The 16,240-nt window shown below is 31.7% G+C and overlaps 1 protein-coding gene across 1 annotated transcript in view; it reads right to left on the bottom strand.

The window, feature by feature from the left end:
• Nucleotides 1-491: 491 nt before the first annotated feature.
• LOC118071932 (uncharacterized) overlaps nt 492-16,240 on the bottom strand; it is a 35,504-nt gene continuing 19,755 nt past the window's right edge. Inside the window, exons 3-11 of the mRNA XM_035091429.1 lie at nt 11,466-11,615; nt 10,266-10,460; nt 8,939-9,221; nt 8,712-8,829; nt 8,395-8,637; nt 7,676-7,833; nt 4,329-4,444; nt 3,524-4,253; nt 492-2,684 (exon numbers count right to left, since the gene is read on the bottom strand). Coding sequence (XP_034947320.1) covers nt 545-2,684; nt 3,524-4,253; nt 4,329-4,444; nt 7,676-7,833; nt 8,395-8,637; nt 8,712-8,829; nt 8,939-9,221; nt 10,266-10,460; nt 11,466-11,615 — 4,133 coding nt within the window. The 3' untranslated portion in view covers nt 492-544. The remainder of the gene's footprint in view (nt 2,685-3,523; nt 4,254-4,328; nt 4,445-7,675; nt 7,834-8,394; nt 8,638-8,711; nt 8,830-8,938; nt 9,222-10,265; nt 10,461-11,465; nt 11,616-16,240) is intronic.

The raw sequence follows: 16,240 nt of genomic DNA, 5'->3' as shown, positions 1-16,240 counted from the left end.
TATGTTCTACACATGGTATTCTGAAATTAATTGTGTATGTATATTTTATAGGAATATTGGGTTGAAGTTATTTTACATAAATAAGTGACATGTTAATTGTAGTTTAAATGAAATCAGCCAATGTTGTTTTCTGTGGAGCATATTATTTTCATAACTGGTATAAGATGAGCACAATGTTAACATTTACTGTGCAATGTATTTATAAATAAAATTATTCCATTGAATACCAACTACTGTGATGCAACTTCCAGAACAAATAACTTGTTCATTTCATAGAAATTGACAATTTAACATTTATCAATTATACACTTGAATTAATTTTATTTTATCAATTGAAACATGGCTAATACTCATTACGGTATATCAACATTAAATATAATTTACATATTTATTGAAAGTTTTCTCTTATTTTAAAAACAAAATATTCATCAATGATGTATAAAATTATGAAATTTATCTAAATAAAAAAAATGTTGCTTACAAAAATATGATAAAAGACTAGGTTATTTTTATTTAATTAATCTATACATGTATAAAAAAGGCACTAATTTTTTTCCATAGGCTTTCGTTTAATCGTATTTGTGTTAAAACTCGAATCACTAGAGCTCGTAAATGAATCCGTTCTCATCAATTCTGTCTTCAGTGTTGGAATATTTGATTTACCATCAGAACTTACTGGGTTGTTAAGTCCAACATGTATTCGTTGAACAATTTCTACTTTTTCTGAATAAATTGGAGACGAAGGCTCACCGGGTTGTCTCCGAGTAATTGAAGGAACCCTTGTAAGTTTGGGCTTCTCTTTGAGTTGAGGCTTCTCAGATTTTTTATCAATCGTATCAGTCATCCCTTTGTTAACTTTCTCAGTACTCTGAAGATTCGGAGTTTCTGGTGAAGGAATGGCTGATACTTTGGGGATATTTCTTTCTCTGCTACGTCCTAAATTCGAAGTTGGTTTAATGATGATTTTAGGTTGCTCTAGTGTTCCCGTTGGAGCAATAATGACTTTGGGATTTTTCCTATCGAGCGTTGAAGAATTTATTACTGGTGCAGAAGATTCAACAGCTCCTTGACGAATTATCGATCCGTCATTCTGTTTCAATAATTCCATATCTATCACTGAAACTTTTTCTGTTGGTGCAAATGCATTTTTTTGTTCGTGGTTTAGAAGTTGTGGTGTAATTAAATCTTGAGTGCTAGGAATGTTTGGTACTTTAGGAGTAATGACAATTTTCATTCCTTCCGGAATATCTTGATTGATTTTTGGTGGAATTGGAGTATTTTCTATTGAAGAAGTAAAGTCTTTTCCATCAGTGAATTGATTCTCATTGTTTCTTTTCCGCATGGATAAATACCAGTTAGGATTCTTCGTGCTCACATTAGGCAATGATGTATTAGTAGATGTCTTGGTCGAACTTGATGAATAATTACAATCTCGATTGCTACTCTTACTTAAGTTCCTATCGAGTCCGTCAACGGATCTACTTGAAGCACTTTCCAAGTTTTCATCGAGCAATCCAAAGGATGTTCCGTGAACTGGACATTTAGGATTAGCGGTAATCGAAGTAGTAGTATTCAGCCCAGCAGATTCGTTGCGATGATTAAACAAAACTTCCTGCGCATCAATAGCAATACGTTCAATGGAGTCAATGATGCTGGAATCTGAACGGTTCTTACCAGTGGAATCTTGCCTTTTCAATAAGGGGCCAACATGGAGATTAGTCGTAATTGGTTCTCTTTCATCTTCCTCCGGCAAATCAAGGCTTTTGGAAGTTCCAAACATTCTTGGAGGTGGTTGAGGTGGACACCCACCTACACAAGGTGGATGAGAACCTTTTCTATGATCCATCAAAGCATTTCCAAATTGTCTCGGGGGACAAAAACTACTTGTTGCTGGAAGAGATCGTCTCTTTTCTATGTCTGGCAGTACCTTTGGATAATTACGTCGTTTAATGGTCTTTAAAGCTTCTTCTGGACTTACGTTCTCTCTTTCAGTAATGGGCTCTCGACATGTGACATTTATATCTTTTGGTTGGTCAACTGCAAATGTTGTCATCTGGGGAATTCTTCCGTAAATATTTCCTTCAGTAATTTTGGATATCTCACTCCCATCACACGTATCGTTGGAAACATCCTCCTCTAGAGTATCCGATTGATCAAAGCTAGGTAATTTAGTCTTTACTTTTGGATTTATCTTGGCGTAAAGACTACTTGCACTGCCTGAATCGGATTCGCATACACGATTTGTTGGAAAATTGGGTCTTATAGTTTTAAAAACTGTCTCCATAGGTAGAGGATCACTTCGAGAGTGATGGTGTTCGATAACGACAACCTGAGGTGTAGCACGGACGTCGATAAATTCCACTTGATCGTATGGACTTGTTCCCTCGAGTGAATTTAAATCTTTAACAAGTTCAATGGGTATTTGATTGAGGATGGATTCCGTTCTTGTCGCAGGTGTTGCGTCAACTGCCACAGATACTTTAGGCACTTTAGGTTTTTTCCCACCAGGTCTTACAATAAGAGCTGGATTCTGATCGTATATTGGTTCAAGCTTTGTTGTTTTCAATTGTTCTTCTTCGTTTTTTTTTCTTTCATCATCACCTTTCTGATGCTGTTTTGTTAGCTTTTCTTCGTGTTCTTTCTGTAATGTCTCACGAGTCTTCCTTAGAAACCTCGGTGAGCATCTGGAATATAAACATAAATAAATATTACACCAATATTATTATTATTCAATGAAAAATAAAATTTAATAAAGTCGATTTGTTTTGAATAAAAAATAAAGAAGTGTCAATTTTATCCAATTGAAGAATTATAAATTCTTATAAGTAATGGAATAAGAAGTAGAAAAGTGAAATTAAACTTTGATATTATAATTAATAAGTAAATTATTCATCAAAGAAAAAAAGACTAAAAAAATCCCAGTTTTCTAAATTAAACTCGAGCATTAATTTCTTAAATAAATTGTTTCTTTTTTATCCCCGTTGAAATTTTCCTGGTCAAGGTCTTAACATAATTTAAATTATCTAGCCAAGGCTTATCATAGCCTTGATTTCATTTCTACTAAAGTAGTTAATTCTCTCTTTTAATTAAATTTTCAGTTTCTCAAATGAATTAAACAAGAAATGTTCAAATTCAAATAAATATGCAAAGAAAGAAACCAAAAAACAAAAAAAGTGGGATACATTTTAACGATGTGAAAAATGCATAAAAAATATTGTAAAAAAATAAATTTTTCAATTTTCAATTTTAGATAAAAGTAATTGCAAAACTTCAAGAGAAGTGGGTAGGTTTCATCGGGGTTGTCGGCCGCATTTTGGTGCAACGACTATTCGAGGAAGCAGCAAACGTAATTGGATTACCCGGCCCACCTTGGTCAAGAACTCTATTGCAGTCAGGGGCAAATCGTTAACACAAGGACTCTCCAACAACGAATACGACTCGCTCAATTAGACACACTTGGATGTATAAGAGGTACAGCGTTGGAAGTACAGAAGAGAGAGAACAGTCTCCAACTCCGACTCACCTGTGAACTATTTCCTGTTGGATCCATTCCTTAACTTTAATGTGAGTGTCGATCGTAGAGTTTGAATTTTGTCGTGAAAGCTTTGACTGTCGGCCAAAGTTAGAGCTGTTATCGTACGCTTTATCACTTTTAACCACCTCATGAATATCAGGCTTACTATCACACTTGCGGCTGAGTTCTATCGGATTTTCCACCTGTTTATTAGCTTTTGATTTACGTGATCCAGCTCCATTATGTCCGCTCTTATTACTGAAACGTCTATTGAGTTTTTTTGCTGCCGATTGTTCTTTGTTTTTCAAACTTTGACGTCTATGATAGAGGTAAAAGAAAGCGGAAAGATTTATGAGCAGAAACACAATTCCGAAACCAATAATCATCGTGATAGCTGATGATCCTTTGAACATGCCTTCCTCAATAACCGGTTTGCTATCGTCTTGTTTAGAATCACCGTTCAATTGAGAAAACGGAAATCTATTGGACGGACTTTCCTGTTCGTTTGTCAAACCATATCCACTACCCAAGCTGCTCGGTATAGCTGTTGTGTATTTCATTCCAAAACCATTGACTGGTTTGGATGAGTTCATGTTTCTATACTTGCCGATCCCGTCTGCTCTATCCAGAAACTCAGGACGGGGACCTCGAGGTCTATGTCTAATTAAATTTGGTATGTCTTCATTCCAAAATTGCATCTCTGCCGATCGATAGTGCCGTCCCACCTTCGGTGGAATCGCTGTGAAATTTAATTTTCTTTTTTAAGTACTGCTTTAATTATCAGACTTAAAAAACACAAAAACTTAACACTCACTTAAATTGAAGTACGTCTCATCAATGAAATTGAATTCAGGCCAATCAAGTTGATATTGTCGCCACTCTTTTGGTCCATCTGTTAGATAAGTCAGTCTCTTTGGTGCATTTGGGTTCCTTTGAAAAACATAAAATAAAAATTAGCTGCTATTTAATCAAAAAATATTCTCACTTAGCAAATGATAGTTTGATTGAATTGTTATTCTACCAGTATAACAAAAACTTCGTTCCCAAATGTTCCCCAGTGGATAAATTCCCCGACGTTCCTTTCGTGGGACTATGGAGAACGTTTGGGGAAAAAACGCGAAGCCTATATAACAATGAATTAAAGCAAGTTCCGGTTTTACCCCGTTTTAAGGGTGAAAAAATTGATTTTTTAAAAGTTTGACCGGATTCCGCATTTCTACGCATTAAGACGAAGAGAATGAGTGGTCAAACTTGAAAATCGGACAACTTTGATTTTTCGACCCTAAAAAATGGCAAGTGGTACCCCTTTCCATTTTTTTTGGCCAAAAAATAAAGTTCTCCGATTTTGATGATTGAGGGCTCATTCTCTTCGTCTTGCTGCGTAGAAATGCGGAATCTCGGCACCGGTCAAGAAAATTCACTTTAACACCCTTAAAATGGGGTAAAATTGGTTACAAATTAAAAATTATCATCCCCTTGATTTTAAACCCTTATAACTCATGAATGGATGATCTAATAATCATTTTTAGGGACGTTTAAGAAACTTTAGAATCTAAGCTAAACAAACATATCCATAAAAAACGTTAAAAAAATTTCCTTCATGATTAAAATCGCTAAAATATGAAAAGAATCACATTTTTATGGGAGTTTGTCTAGTTATTCGGTCATTTTAAGGGTAAAAGAATTTTTTTAACGTTTTTTATGGATATGTTTGTTTAGCTTAGATCCTAAAGTTTCTAAAATGTCCCTAAAAACGATTATTGGACCATCCGTTCATGAGTTATAAGGGTTTAAAGTCAAGGGGATGATAATTTGTAATTTGTATCCAGTTTTACCCCTTTTTAAGGGTGTTAAAGTGAATTTTCTTGATCGGTGCCCCGATTCCGCATTTCTACGCATCAAGACGAAGAGAATGAGCCCTCAATCATCAAAATCGAAGAACTTTTATTTTTTGGCCAAAAAAAATGGAAAGGGGTACCACTTGCCATTTTTTGGGGTCGAAAAATCAAAGTTGTCCGATTTTCAAGTTTGACCACTCATTCTCTTCGTCTTAATGCGTAGAAATGCGGGAATCTGGTCTAAAATATAAAATCAATTATTTCACCCCTAAAATGGGGTAAAACCGGAACTTGCTTTAATTCATTGTCTATATAGGCTTTGCGTTTTTTCCCCAAACGTTCTCCATAGTCCCACGAAAGGAACGTCCTTTGGGAAAGAAATTTTTGTTATACGACCATCAAAAAAAAACCCGACACTTTCAAGAGTTTGTTTTCAAGTCAAAACTTGATGATAAAAAAAATACTCCTCTGTAATCTAAGTTTATAAAGGAAAATTCTAACTGACAAGATTAATAGTCGATGATGTTTTTTTTATTACATGCTTTCTCGACTAATTTATGGATAACTTGGTTTAATCTGTTCATGCAGTATCGAATATTTTTTAAACTGATTAATACTCATAGTCCGATTGAAATGAAATGAAATGTTCAATCAATGTTTTTTTGTTCTTCCAAAGATGAAAAAATTTGAGCAATCGATAAATAATAAAATTCAGTACGAAAATATAAGCATTTACTTTATGCGTTACATTGAACATCGAAAACAATCCAATCGGAAGGGTTGCTAATTTCTGACACTGTCTAAAAATGATAAAGCGTAACCAATTCTCTCTCTAGCAAATCTACCCTTCGGAATGGGATAGTGTAATTTGTAGGTATAGGGTAATCGTTGCCATTGGACAAATTAAAACGAACGATTCACTAGACCGTTAATTTAACAATGTCGACCATCAAATCAATAATCATTAATTAAATTATTCTGAAAACCATTCAAACGAGAAAGGGAAGCCACTGACTTCCGCATTCACTACATTCTGGAAGCACATCTAAAAAAATTATGCCATCCATTGAGAAAACTATAATAAACTATTGTCAAAATGAATACATAAATAATTAAACAATACTACTTAGAGTTCTTTATTAATTCTGATTCAATATATTTATAAAAATATTTGACAAAATTTATCGAATTGAAGACTGAGAAATTTAATAATGAAATAATTAATTGATCTATAAAATGAAACAAAAAATGGAATAACTGAATTTATAGTCGACATAAAATAAAGAAATTAATTTTAACATAAAAAATATTTAGCTCTGAAAATGATTGCGAAATGAATAATTTTGGAATAATTTATTTTAAAACAGTTAGACGTTTATAAAAATTGAAATCACCTTTTTAATCACGACTGAATTATTTTAATCACATCATGAATGAAAAAAATTTCTCTTGTAATTAATTCCTTCTATATCGAAGAGGTTCACGAACTCGATTGAAAGTAATTCCTTGAAAGTAATTATAGTTATAGTATCATTAAAATTACAAAGAAAACACAAGGTCATGAGTTGAATTGAGATGGAAAATTTTGAATGGTAGAATGGATGAAACAATAAAACTTTTAGAAGCATCAAGTATGTATAAACAATGTAATTTATTTTCTCTATTGAATAACTTTCTTTGGAACTATCGTTTGATCTTTTAACCTTCTTGTTCACGTACATAGCAATGAAAAATTACCATCACCAATCACGAAAACTATGCGAGAGTATCAAAGAAATAGACATCCATCATTAATCTCTTTATTCTCTTTTGCAGAATACTCTTAAATGGATGAAATGTCTCTTGTGCATATATCTCGAACATTTTTATTAATATCGAATAGAGCAAAAATAAAATAAAAATGAAATATTCTTATAAGAAAATCTGCATTGTACGTTTTAAAAAAGATGACGAATATAATAGAAACCTGAATATAAAGACATTTCAATAAAGGATTAATTAAAAGTTAGATGTTTTTTTTTCTCACATATTTCCCATGATGGTACATATTTCGTCCATGTGTTTTTTAACACTCGTACCCTTTTCATATATAAACGTAATTGATTCTGTCACTCTTCGCCACTAAATTTTCACCGTTAAAGTGTAGGTTGTATAGCCAGAAAAAAAGACGATCAACCCTCTTCATCCTATGGAAATTACTCACACATTCACGGATAATGCTTGGAACGTTGCCCAATTCCATTTTGCCGCAACCAACAAACCATTTCGGATTTTTCATATTTACAAAGTAACTTAAATTTTTTTCTCTCTCTTTTATTCGTACCCTGTGTATGCAAAGTTGCACCACCAAGTCATCATGGCTTCTGAAAAAAGTGTTTCTCCAATATTGTATCGACCGCGCAAATGATACTTGCCACCATCAAGTGGAACACCAAGCATGTAAGGTATTTCTTCACCATGTACGGTATGTTGTCGATGTTGCTAAAAAAAAAAAACAAAAAAATAGATATACATTAACTGATATCTCTTTTAGTGTCAAGTGTTCATTAAATTATTCTTCCATATATTGGTGCATCTTTATAAATTGATCTCTTCAAATTTTTCTCATTATTGAAACTGTTTTTAATCAAGCATCATAAGCTCTTTGAAAAAAGAGTATATTTTTCCTGGCATTTGTAATTTTTAATTCATTCAGTTGAACAAACAGAGAATAATTCTTCATTGTATTAACAAACATTATATATGAGGTTTGTTTATTCAGTAATAAAAAATTATATGATACAAACTGGAATAAAAACTTCAATAATAAAATTGACGTTATATAAAGAGCTACAAAATTTGAATAAAATTTTTCTTATATATTATTTGATATAATATTTTTAGAAATATATATTTTTATAATCTACAATAATCTTCAAATATTAAATGAAGAAACTTTTTGTTATTGTTAGAAGAAGGAAATATAGTGATTTGTTAATTGTAAGTAAACGTTTACATTTGTTAAATTAAAGTCTCATAAGCTGATGAAAAATGTTTACTTACTCCTGAGTAATCGTGCATGGCTCTAGGATGTGAAAAAACATACATATAGTTTTTAGGATTGGCTTTGGCATGAATTCTACCCATGAGTACTAGTGGTGCAACGACAGCACTGTCTGAAAAAGCATCAAGTACTATATCTCGATTTTTCGTTGGGTAGTCATTTGAAAAACCATCTAGAGACTCTCCCCCGTAGTGTTCTAGAACTTTAGATAAAATCAGCTCGGGCTCTAGCTCATGAGTTGCCTGAAAAAATATTTGTTTTATTCAAGGTAAATATGAAAGTTATGAGAAGCCAAGTATCAAAGTAAAGATCTTACTTTTGCATGTTCGTGAAGTACTTCATCTCTCTGGCCGTCTAGCATTCCATGGAGCACAGCAACGGGTGGTAGGACGTGGAATTTTTCAGATTCAGTAATACCGTACATCAAGTCAAAGCTGTCGATATTGATTGGGAAATTGCATGAGAAATACTTTAGCCGTATGGTTGAAACATACATATAGTTGATAATAATAATATATATAAAAAAGTTTTTATATTGCAAACCTGCCAAACACTTGAGCATTTTCCATCAATCTCAGAGGCTTCTTCGGAATAACTGCACGATCGATGAGTGGAGCAAATGCTGGTACGAATCTTGGTTTATCGATTTTCACATTCAATAAAGAATCCACGTCTCGATTGCGAAGACAAACTGCCAATTCGTTGTCATCCGTAGTAGGACAGTTAAGAGCATATGCTACTTGTTTTGTTATTTGTAGTGGAGCTTTTCCAATTGCATCATAACTCAAAGCTGATCCTGACATCAGAATAGCTCGTTTGAATAGACCTGATAACAAAAAATTTATTATTAAAATTTCACAAATAATAAATGAGATCATGCTCTATTTCGCTACAGATAATTTAGCAAGTTTAATTAATTATACAGTTAGAAGTTTTTTTTAATTTTTTGTAGACTTTTTTTTGTTATTATTGTTGATGAAAAGCCTTGATTTAATTAATTCATTATAATGTTCTGCTGATTTTGACAATAGAATAATTCGTTTGAACATGTATTATAAAACAAAAAAATACTAGACATAAAACAGGTTGTTGTATAAATAGAAGAAGATAAGCCATAATTAATGCTCACGAAATGTGGAAAAACTTTTTTCATACACTTTCAATATTCCTTTTTCCAGCCAATATTAATATTCAATATCTCAATAATATTCTATACTAGTTGACATCAAATAACTAAATGGTAAACAGATACTGTTGATCGCATCTACTGATAATAAATTAAAATAATTAAATATCTATTTTTAATTCATTTAATTTTTTTTAAATTATTTCCAGGTATAGTTAATATCAAAATAGCATTCTCCAATCTATTATAATTATTACCATTATCATTTTATCGGGTTTAATCATGATAAAAACATCTTCAACGAAAAGCAAAACATAAAATGGAATAAATAAAAGTCTAATGAATTTATAGGTAATTTGATCTTTTTATAATTCATTTAACAATTTAGCCAATTATGGAAATGATAACATGCAGAAAAAAGCACTGAGCAATGTTTTTTTTCCTCTGCTTATTTATAGAGACATAAAGCTCATAAACTGCTTTAAAGATAATTCTGCTTAATATTCTATTATGTTAGTTCTACAACAATGAGTAGTTTGTAAAGTAATAGTAAAAGCATCCTATCAATGTCACAATTATCCTCAGCTATTTAGAGGTCGAGTGCACAAAATTGAATTGCTGCTGCTAATTCTCTTCTGACGTTTCCAATTTGGAGAACAAGGGTAGAATGTCACATATTTCACTTGAAAGGGATTGCCCATGTATATAGGTATATTAGCGAGGTATATATTGTTTCTCACTCACCTTTATTATTAGCGACTGGACTTATGAGGAGTAAATTAGTGAAAATAGCTCCTGTTCCGTGGCCGACTATCGTCACAGTATCCGGATCTCCACCAAATTTTGCAATATTCTCCTTTAACCACAACAGCGCCGCGGTTTGGTCCAATAAACCGAAATTACTCGCCACATCGTCGCTCGTTCCAGGCCTTAGGAAGCCTAAGAATGAATTTTATAATTATTACATAGTTTTATTGTAGGATAATTCAGTTAAATACACTTTAGATATTTAAAATAAAAAATAATAAATAACACAATTATCAGCTGGATAGTGGCTTTTATATTTATAACAACTTTAGAAGTTGATTAAAATTTAATCCAGAAAATTGTTTTCTAACTTGTTCAGTATCAGTGTGCATATTTCGAAGCATATATTTTCACCCTAAAACGACGGTTGGGAGTGCAAACTAAAGGGAGGAAGAGAGAAAGATGGTGGTTGCAGTAAACTTACCCTCCTCGACAGCGCGGGCTAACTGTGTCCGTCTCGCACTCGTGGTTGGGAAAGCACTAAGCGCTTCCCCAGCACTTTAACTTAATTTATGATTATGGTTTCGTGTTTTTTTTTCTAACCACTCTGCTACCGGATACAGCGGGTGAGAGAGCTTTCGTCTCAAGCACGTGGTATCCCGCATCTATTGCATTCTCATGCCCTCAAACACGAAGCTAACTTTTTCCAGACTCCAAATTATGAAGACAAATGTATTTGTCGAAATTTACACAACTTTGAAGATAAATTTTTACTCGATTTCTCGTAAGCATAAAGTAACAACAAATGTATTATTTTTTCTATACGAATTGTTTGAATTAACAGAGGTTCAAACTCGTAAAATTACCTATTTTATTCTGTCTTTCTTTTGACCCTTTTTTTATTTTGGCTTTCGCCGTATGCGCGAATTTTAAAATTTATTCTCACTCTGAATTATGAGCAGAGCAAGCTAACAGCCACCACCAGCAGCACTGCTGTAAAAAGATTTTTCATCGAAAACTGCAGAAAAATCTGACCATCTGAATTGATGTTCTGATTCTATACCACGTGCTAGACAAAAACGAATAAAGTCCAACAAAAAATTCATAATAAATAAACATATAAATGTTTGTTTGCACTCTTTATATTATGACATAATATATACCATTTAAGCTTTTAATATTTATTATTCTACATACCCAGAATACCCAGTCGAAAATTAATTGTTACAAACACCACATTCCCGTAAGCAGCTATTACTGTTCCATCATATGGATTGCCACTATTCCAGTCGAAGCTTTCACCATGGATAAATACCATCACTGGATATCTGCGTAAATTAGTTTGACCTGTAACGCAAATGAAATTTTATTAAAATACCTATACACTAAAAGTTCATTGAATTTTTTGACAGTTGGATACTCGGAAATTTTCAATAACACCACACCAGAGGGTCTCGTAAATAACGTGAGAGTAAGTAACTACTCAGAGAGAAAGGGGGAAAGGAATACTGATTTAATTTCTTCGACACCGAGTATGCGGGCCTGCGAAACTTTCCAAATTAACTCGTTACTCTCTGACAACTTTATCTTGAGATTTAATTAACCCAAACAATTAACGAGAGTAGTCGCTCTTTTATAGGCATATTTTTTCAATTATCGATAATGTTTTAATCAATTATTTATTTGGAAAAAATATTATTTTGTTGGTAGAAAAAAGAAAATAATCTGTTGCTGCAACAGATCAAGGATAGAGTCTTATGTAGATGGTACAGCCTCATGTAAGGCAGGCTCTGCCAATCTTAATAAATTTTATATCAGCTTCAAGTATAACTTAAAGATGATGTTTTGTAAAGCATGAATAGCAAAGAGCTATCCAAGTAGCAATGAAATATGGCCACCTATGGGTCTGATAATATTTTTTTATAGTATACCGTGATGTCATTACCTTATTACAACCACAGAGCTATCTAGTACATAAATAATTACGAAATAATTCTAGTTTTATTGTCTCTTCCGGAGTTTCGTTTTCTGTCTTACTCGAAACCAAACAGAATGATTCATTATCATTTTCATCAATGAATGATTAGTTTTTGTTTTTAAATATACACTGTGCTATTGTTTTGTTTGAGATATTGTGATCAAGAATGAAATTATTCTTGATCTAAGAATATCATTAATTGAGTGTAGTATAAGTTTGATTTAAATTAATTATTCCAAAGTGATTATCAATCATGTTTATTGCTTAAAAATTACTCTTAAATCTGTTCTGAATTTATAATGAATGTACATTCATCTTACAGTTGTTAAGAATTTAAGAAAAAATCTGCTGAAGGATAAAAATGTAAAATTCTAGTACCGATAACACATACCAGCTTTTTTAGTTATAAAAATGATGACGTTCTTAGCACATTTGTCATCTTCTTGATTTTTTCAACATTATCTCACCCATATCGCCCGAGAAACGATAAATGCAAAATCTCAATCGTAATATATCTTAGTAAGATGAAAATTTGTTACGTTATGACAAAGAATAAATTTCCGGTTGCCATGATAGAGCATACAAAGTCTGAGCAAGGTATAGTAGATTGACGTTAAAAAGAGAGAAAAAAAACTAATGGCTGTTTCTCTAACATGAGTTAAAAAACTTAAGAGCCAAAGGTCGCCAGGCGATTTGCATGAAAATTGAAAGGTTGCCCGTAGGCAAGAATATATTGACGTATCATGGATATTGTCAGCTTGTATCTCCACTCCTACTCTGGTACGTTGAACCTCGTAATATTCTCGTAAATCATCTAACTTGTCTGTACACAGATATTAAGAGATCTCAGTAAACCTCTAGAGAGGATTCTAGTAAATTTAAACTTTAGTTTGAACTTTAGTTTCTATAAAAAGTGAGATAAAAAAATCTAAAGTAAAAATAAATCAGGAACAAGTGGAAAGTAAATCAGTGTTCTTTGGCCAGGATTCAAGAATTTTGTGGTAAGTTTAGGTTTGGGGATGTTCGAAATGTTGGCATTTAGATCCCCATGCTGGATAGGTCACTTTCTTCTTTTCAGGGTCGGCTAAATGTACCACAATTTGCTGAAGAGAAAACTAAAGCCACCTGGCAACACAAGCTGCAAGCTCGGGATTCCCCGAGTTCCAAGAACTCATCCAAGATGGCGTGTCGAGGTTGCTTAGCAGAATTGAAACATGCTGGAAATAAATCAATGATTTTTGAATTTAGACCAAGGCCAGTTAAAAAAGTTCCTAAGAAGAGAGATAAATATTTCAATAACTTGAGGAATTTAAAATATATATATATTTTAATGAATTCCAATTAAATTTATTAATTCATCAATTTAGGAGAATCGATAGATACCGGTAGACTACATTTGTCATTACTACTTAGCTTTCTAAGCTCATGCTTTCCAGAAACTTTGCCAAACTTCTGATAATTAACCACAAAGGTATTGGTGTTTCTCAGAATTCTAGACTGATAAATGAATTGCCTGTCCGAAAGAAACATCGTGACTACAACCTTCTTATTTACTATGAGTCACGATTGAGAATGTAATTTCTTTTTGTAGAAATGGAAAAACTATTTTTACTCAACACTCCAAAGTCCAATGGAATTTTCTCAATTTCTTCGCAATCTAGTTGCTCATTATTTCTATATACATACATAATTATCGAATTATTATTTACAATTCACTATTTTCTACTCTGTGAGATCTAATTAACATCTTCGCGAATTTTGACTCTAAAGTAAACTAATATTTTCATTTGTTAGCTTTCGAATTTATATTTCATTTTAATTATTATATTAGCTACGCTTCGAAGACTTCATTTCCTTTTTAAGGCCACATATAACTGAAAATTGCAAAATCCGTCATGTGTTATCAAGCTTTAGAACGTTTTTCAGTCCAACTAATTCTGAAGTAAGTCACAATTTCAAGTTTATCGTCATAATCGTACATTGAATTTCATCTGTGTAAAAGCAAGTATCCATGTGTTGGTTTGTCAGTATTTCCGGCGGCTTATTCTCTATCTGCCGATAATTTTGTTTCTTTGATATTATTTTTAAAAGATGTATATTTTTTGAATGAATCAAAATATTCTATTTATTCTTCAGCTTCTATTATTTTTGAGCATTAAGCGAATTTTAGATGAATAACTCAAAAAAATATTGGGAACAGAAATACAGTTTCCAAAGACTTAATGTAATGCTTTAGACTTTTTTTTTTAACGAATAAACGACTGATAAAAAAGATGGAACACAGAATCTATAAAAATTGATATTTAATATCCATTTTTATAGAACAATCTTTTAAGACTCTTTTTAATCGTTAAACTTTTTATTTTATCTCCTTGTTTATTGAGGAGTAAAAAAGATCATAAAAATGGTAAATAAAATGAATATTATAAAATTATCATTATCTCAAGTACAGGAGAATCGTTTATTAATATTGCATATAAAATATGTGTATTTTATTACAATTGAAAGAATTATTTCATATCACTGAAAAATGAGTAATAATAGAATGAAAAGAAGTATTTGATTTCACTTTTAGTCAGAAAATTTTTAAAAATCATTCTGAAGATATGTATTGATGATATCAGAGACAAATAATCATCATTGTAATTGAATCGATATATAGAGAAATTGCAGTTTGAATTTGAACAGGTACTTACTAAAGATATCTGATAAACACAAATCAGTTCAATTTACGCTGATTTTGATAATTGATTTGTGATTGACAAACTGATTAACTAGTGATTATACGTCTGTTAATATATCAAATACCAATCGTATTGATACTATAAGAACCCACAGGAAAAAATTTGCAATCTCACGTTAGAATTTAAATAAAATTCAAAGTCATTAACATTTTGTCTACCCATTGATTTATCAACTCTACTTGACAAAATCATATTGAACTTTTTACAATTAACATTTATTTAAATTCAACCTTTTCCCTAATTAAAAGTCTTCAATTAAAAAGCTCCGAAAAAAATTAATTCCACACCAATTCCAACTATTCTCTCATTTCGAAAAATCTATTTATCTTCCAAGTAATGTCTATCTTTTGTAGTAATTCGTTCATCGTGAATCAATAATACCTGGAGATAAGAGAAATGATTTTAGTGAGGTGCTATTTTAAATAAATCTATTCCTATCAACTTGTTAACGAGTGAATAAAACTGTACTCAGACTGAATATATATAATAGTAGAATAATGAAAGAATAATATTCCTAAATCAAGAGCAAGGCATTCATATTAGCGTTAAAATGAAGGACCTTGTGATGTTAGAGTAATTATAGTTAAGAATAGAATCATTATTTATTGAGGAAATTGTTCTTCAGTGAAACTAGAAATTTTTTCACAATCATTCCAAGTATTATATGCCATAAAAAGTGATGTTGTAATTATGGAAAGAATAAATAGTTTAGAAGAAACAATATTTCAATCATAACATAAATTTTAAGAGGTATAATTATAGTTTCTATATAAATAATAAGTACCAGTATCATAAGTCAATTAAGTAAGCTAATTTTAACTCTTTTAATGAATTAGATCTAAAAAACTAGACATACATTTTAATTAAAGAGTTCATAATTTTGTAATCAAAATACGAAGCAAAGACCAGGTTAATAAATAAAATAAAAAGTTGAAAACGATCGTAAGATAAGAGAAAAATATGAATCATAAGAATAAACGGTTATTTTCACACTCTCAAAGAATGTTAAAGCTGTAAATAATCGTTATATTTTTCATTTGATACTTAGTGTTTTTATAAAAGTTAAAAAAAAATGCATAATAAAGTTATTAAGTGAAATAAAGAATTTTTAGCAGGGCAGTTTAAATGCATTACACACATTCAAGCACAGTAAAGAGTCGTGTCGTAGTAGATGAGTTTTCCATTTCACTATTTTCCTAGTCTCCTTGGCCACTTGTGAATTCTCGACATATTTATGCAACCCGCGATAA

This window comes from Chelonus insularis, unplaced genomic scaffold (genome assembly GCF_013357705.1).
Source record: "Chelonus insularis isolate UGA/USDA-ARS -01 unplaced genomic scaffold, ASM1335770v1 contig_88_pilon, whole genome shotgun sequence".
Taxonomy (NCBI): domain Eukaryota; kingdom Metazoa; phylum Arthropoda; class Insecta; order Hymenoptera; family Braconidae; genus Chelonus; species Chelonus insularis.
The sequence above is the reverse complement of the archived record's forward strand: the minus strand, read 5'-3'. Positions and strand labels throughout refer to the sequence as shown.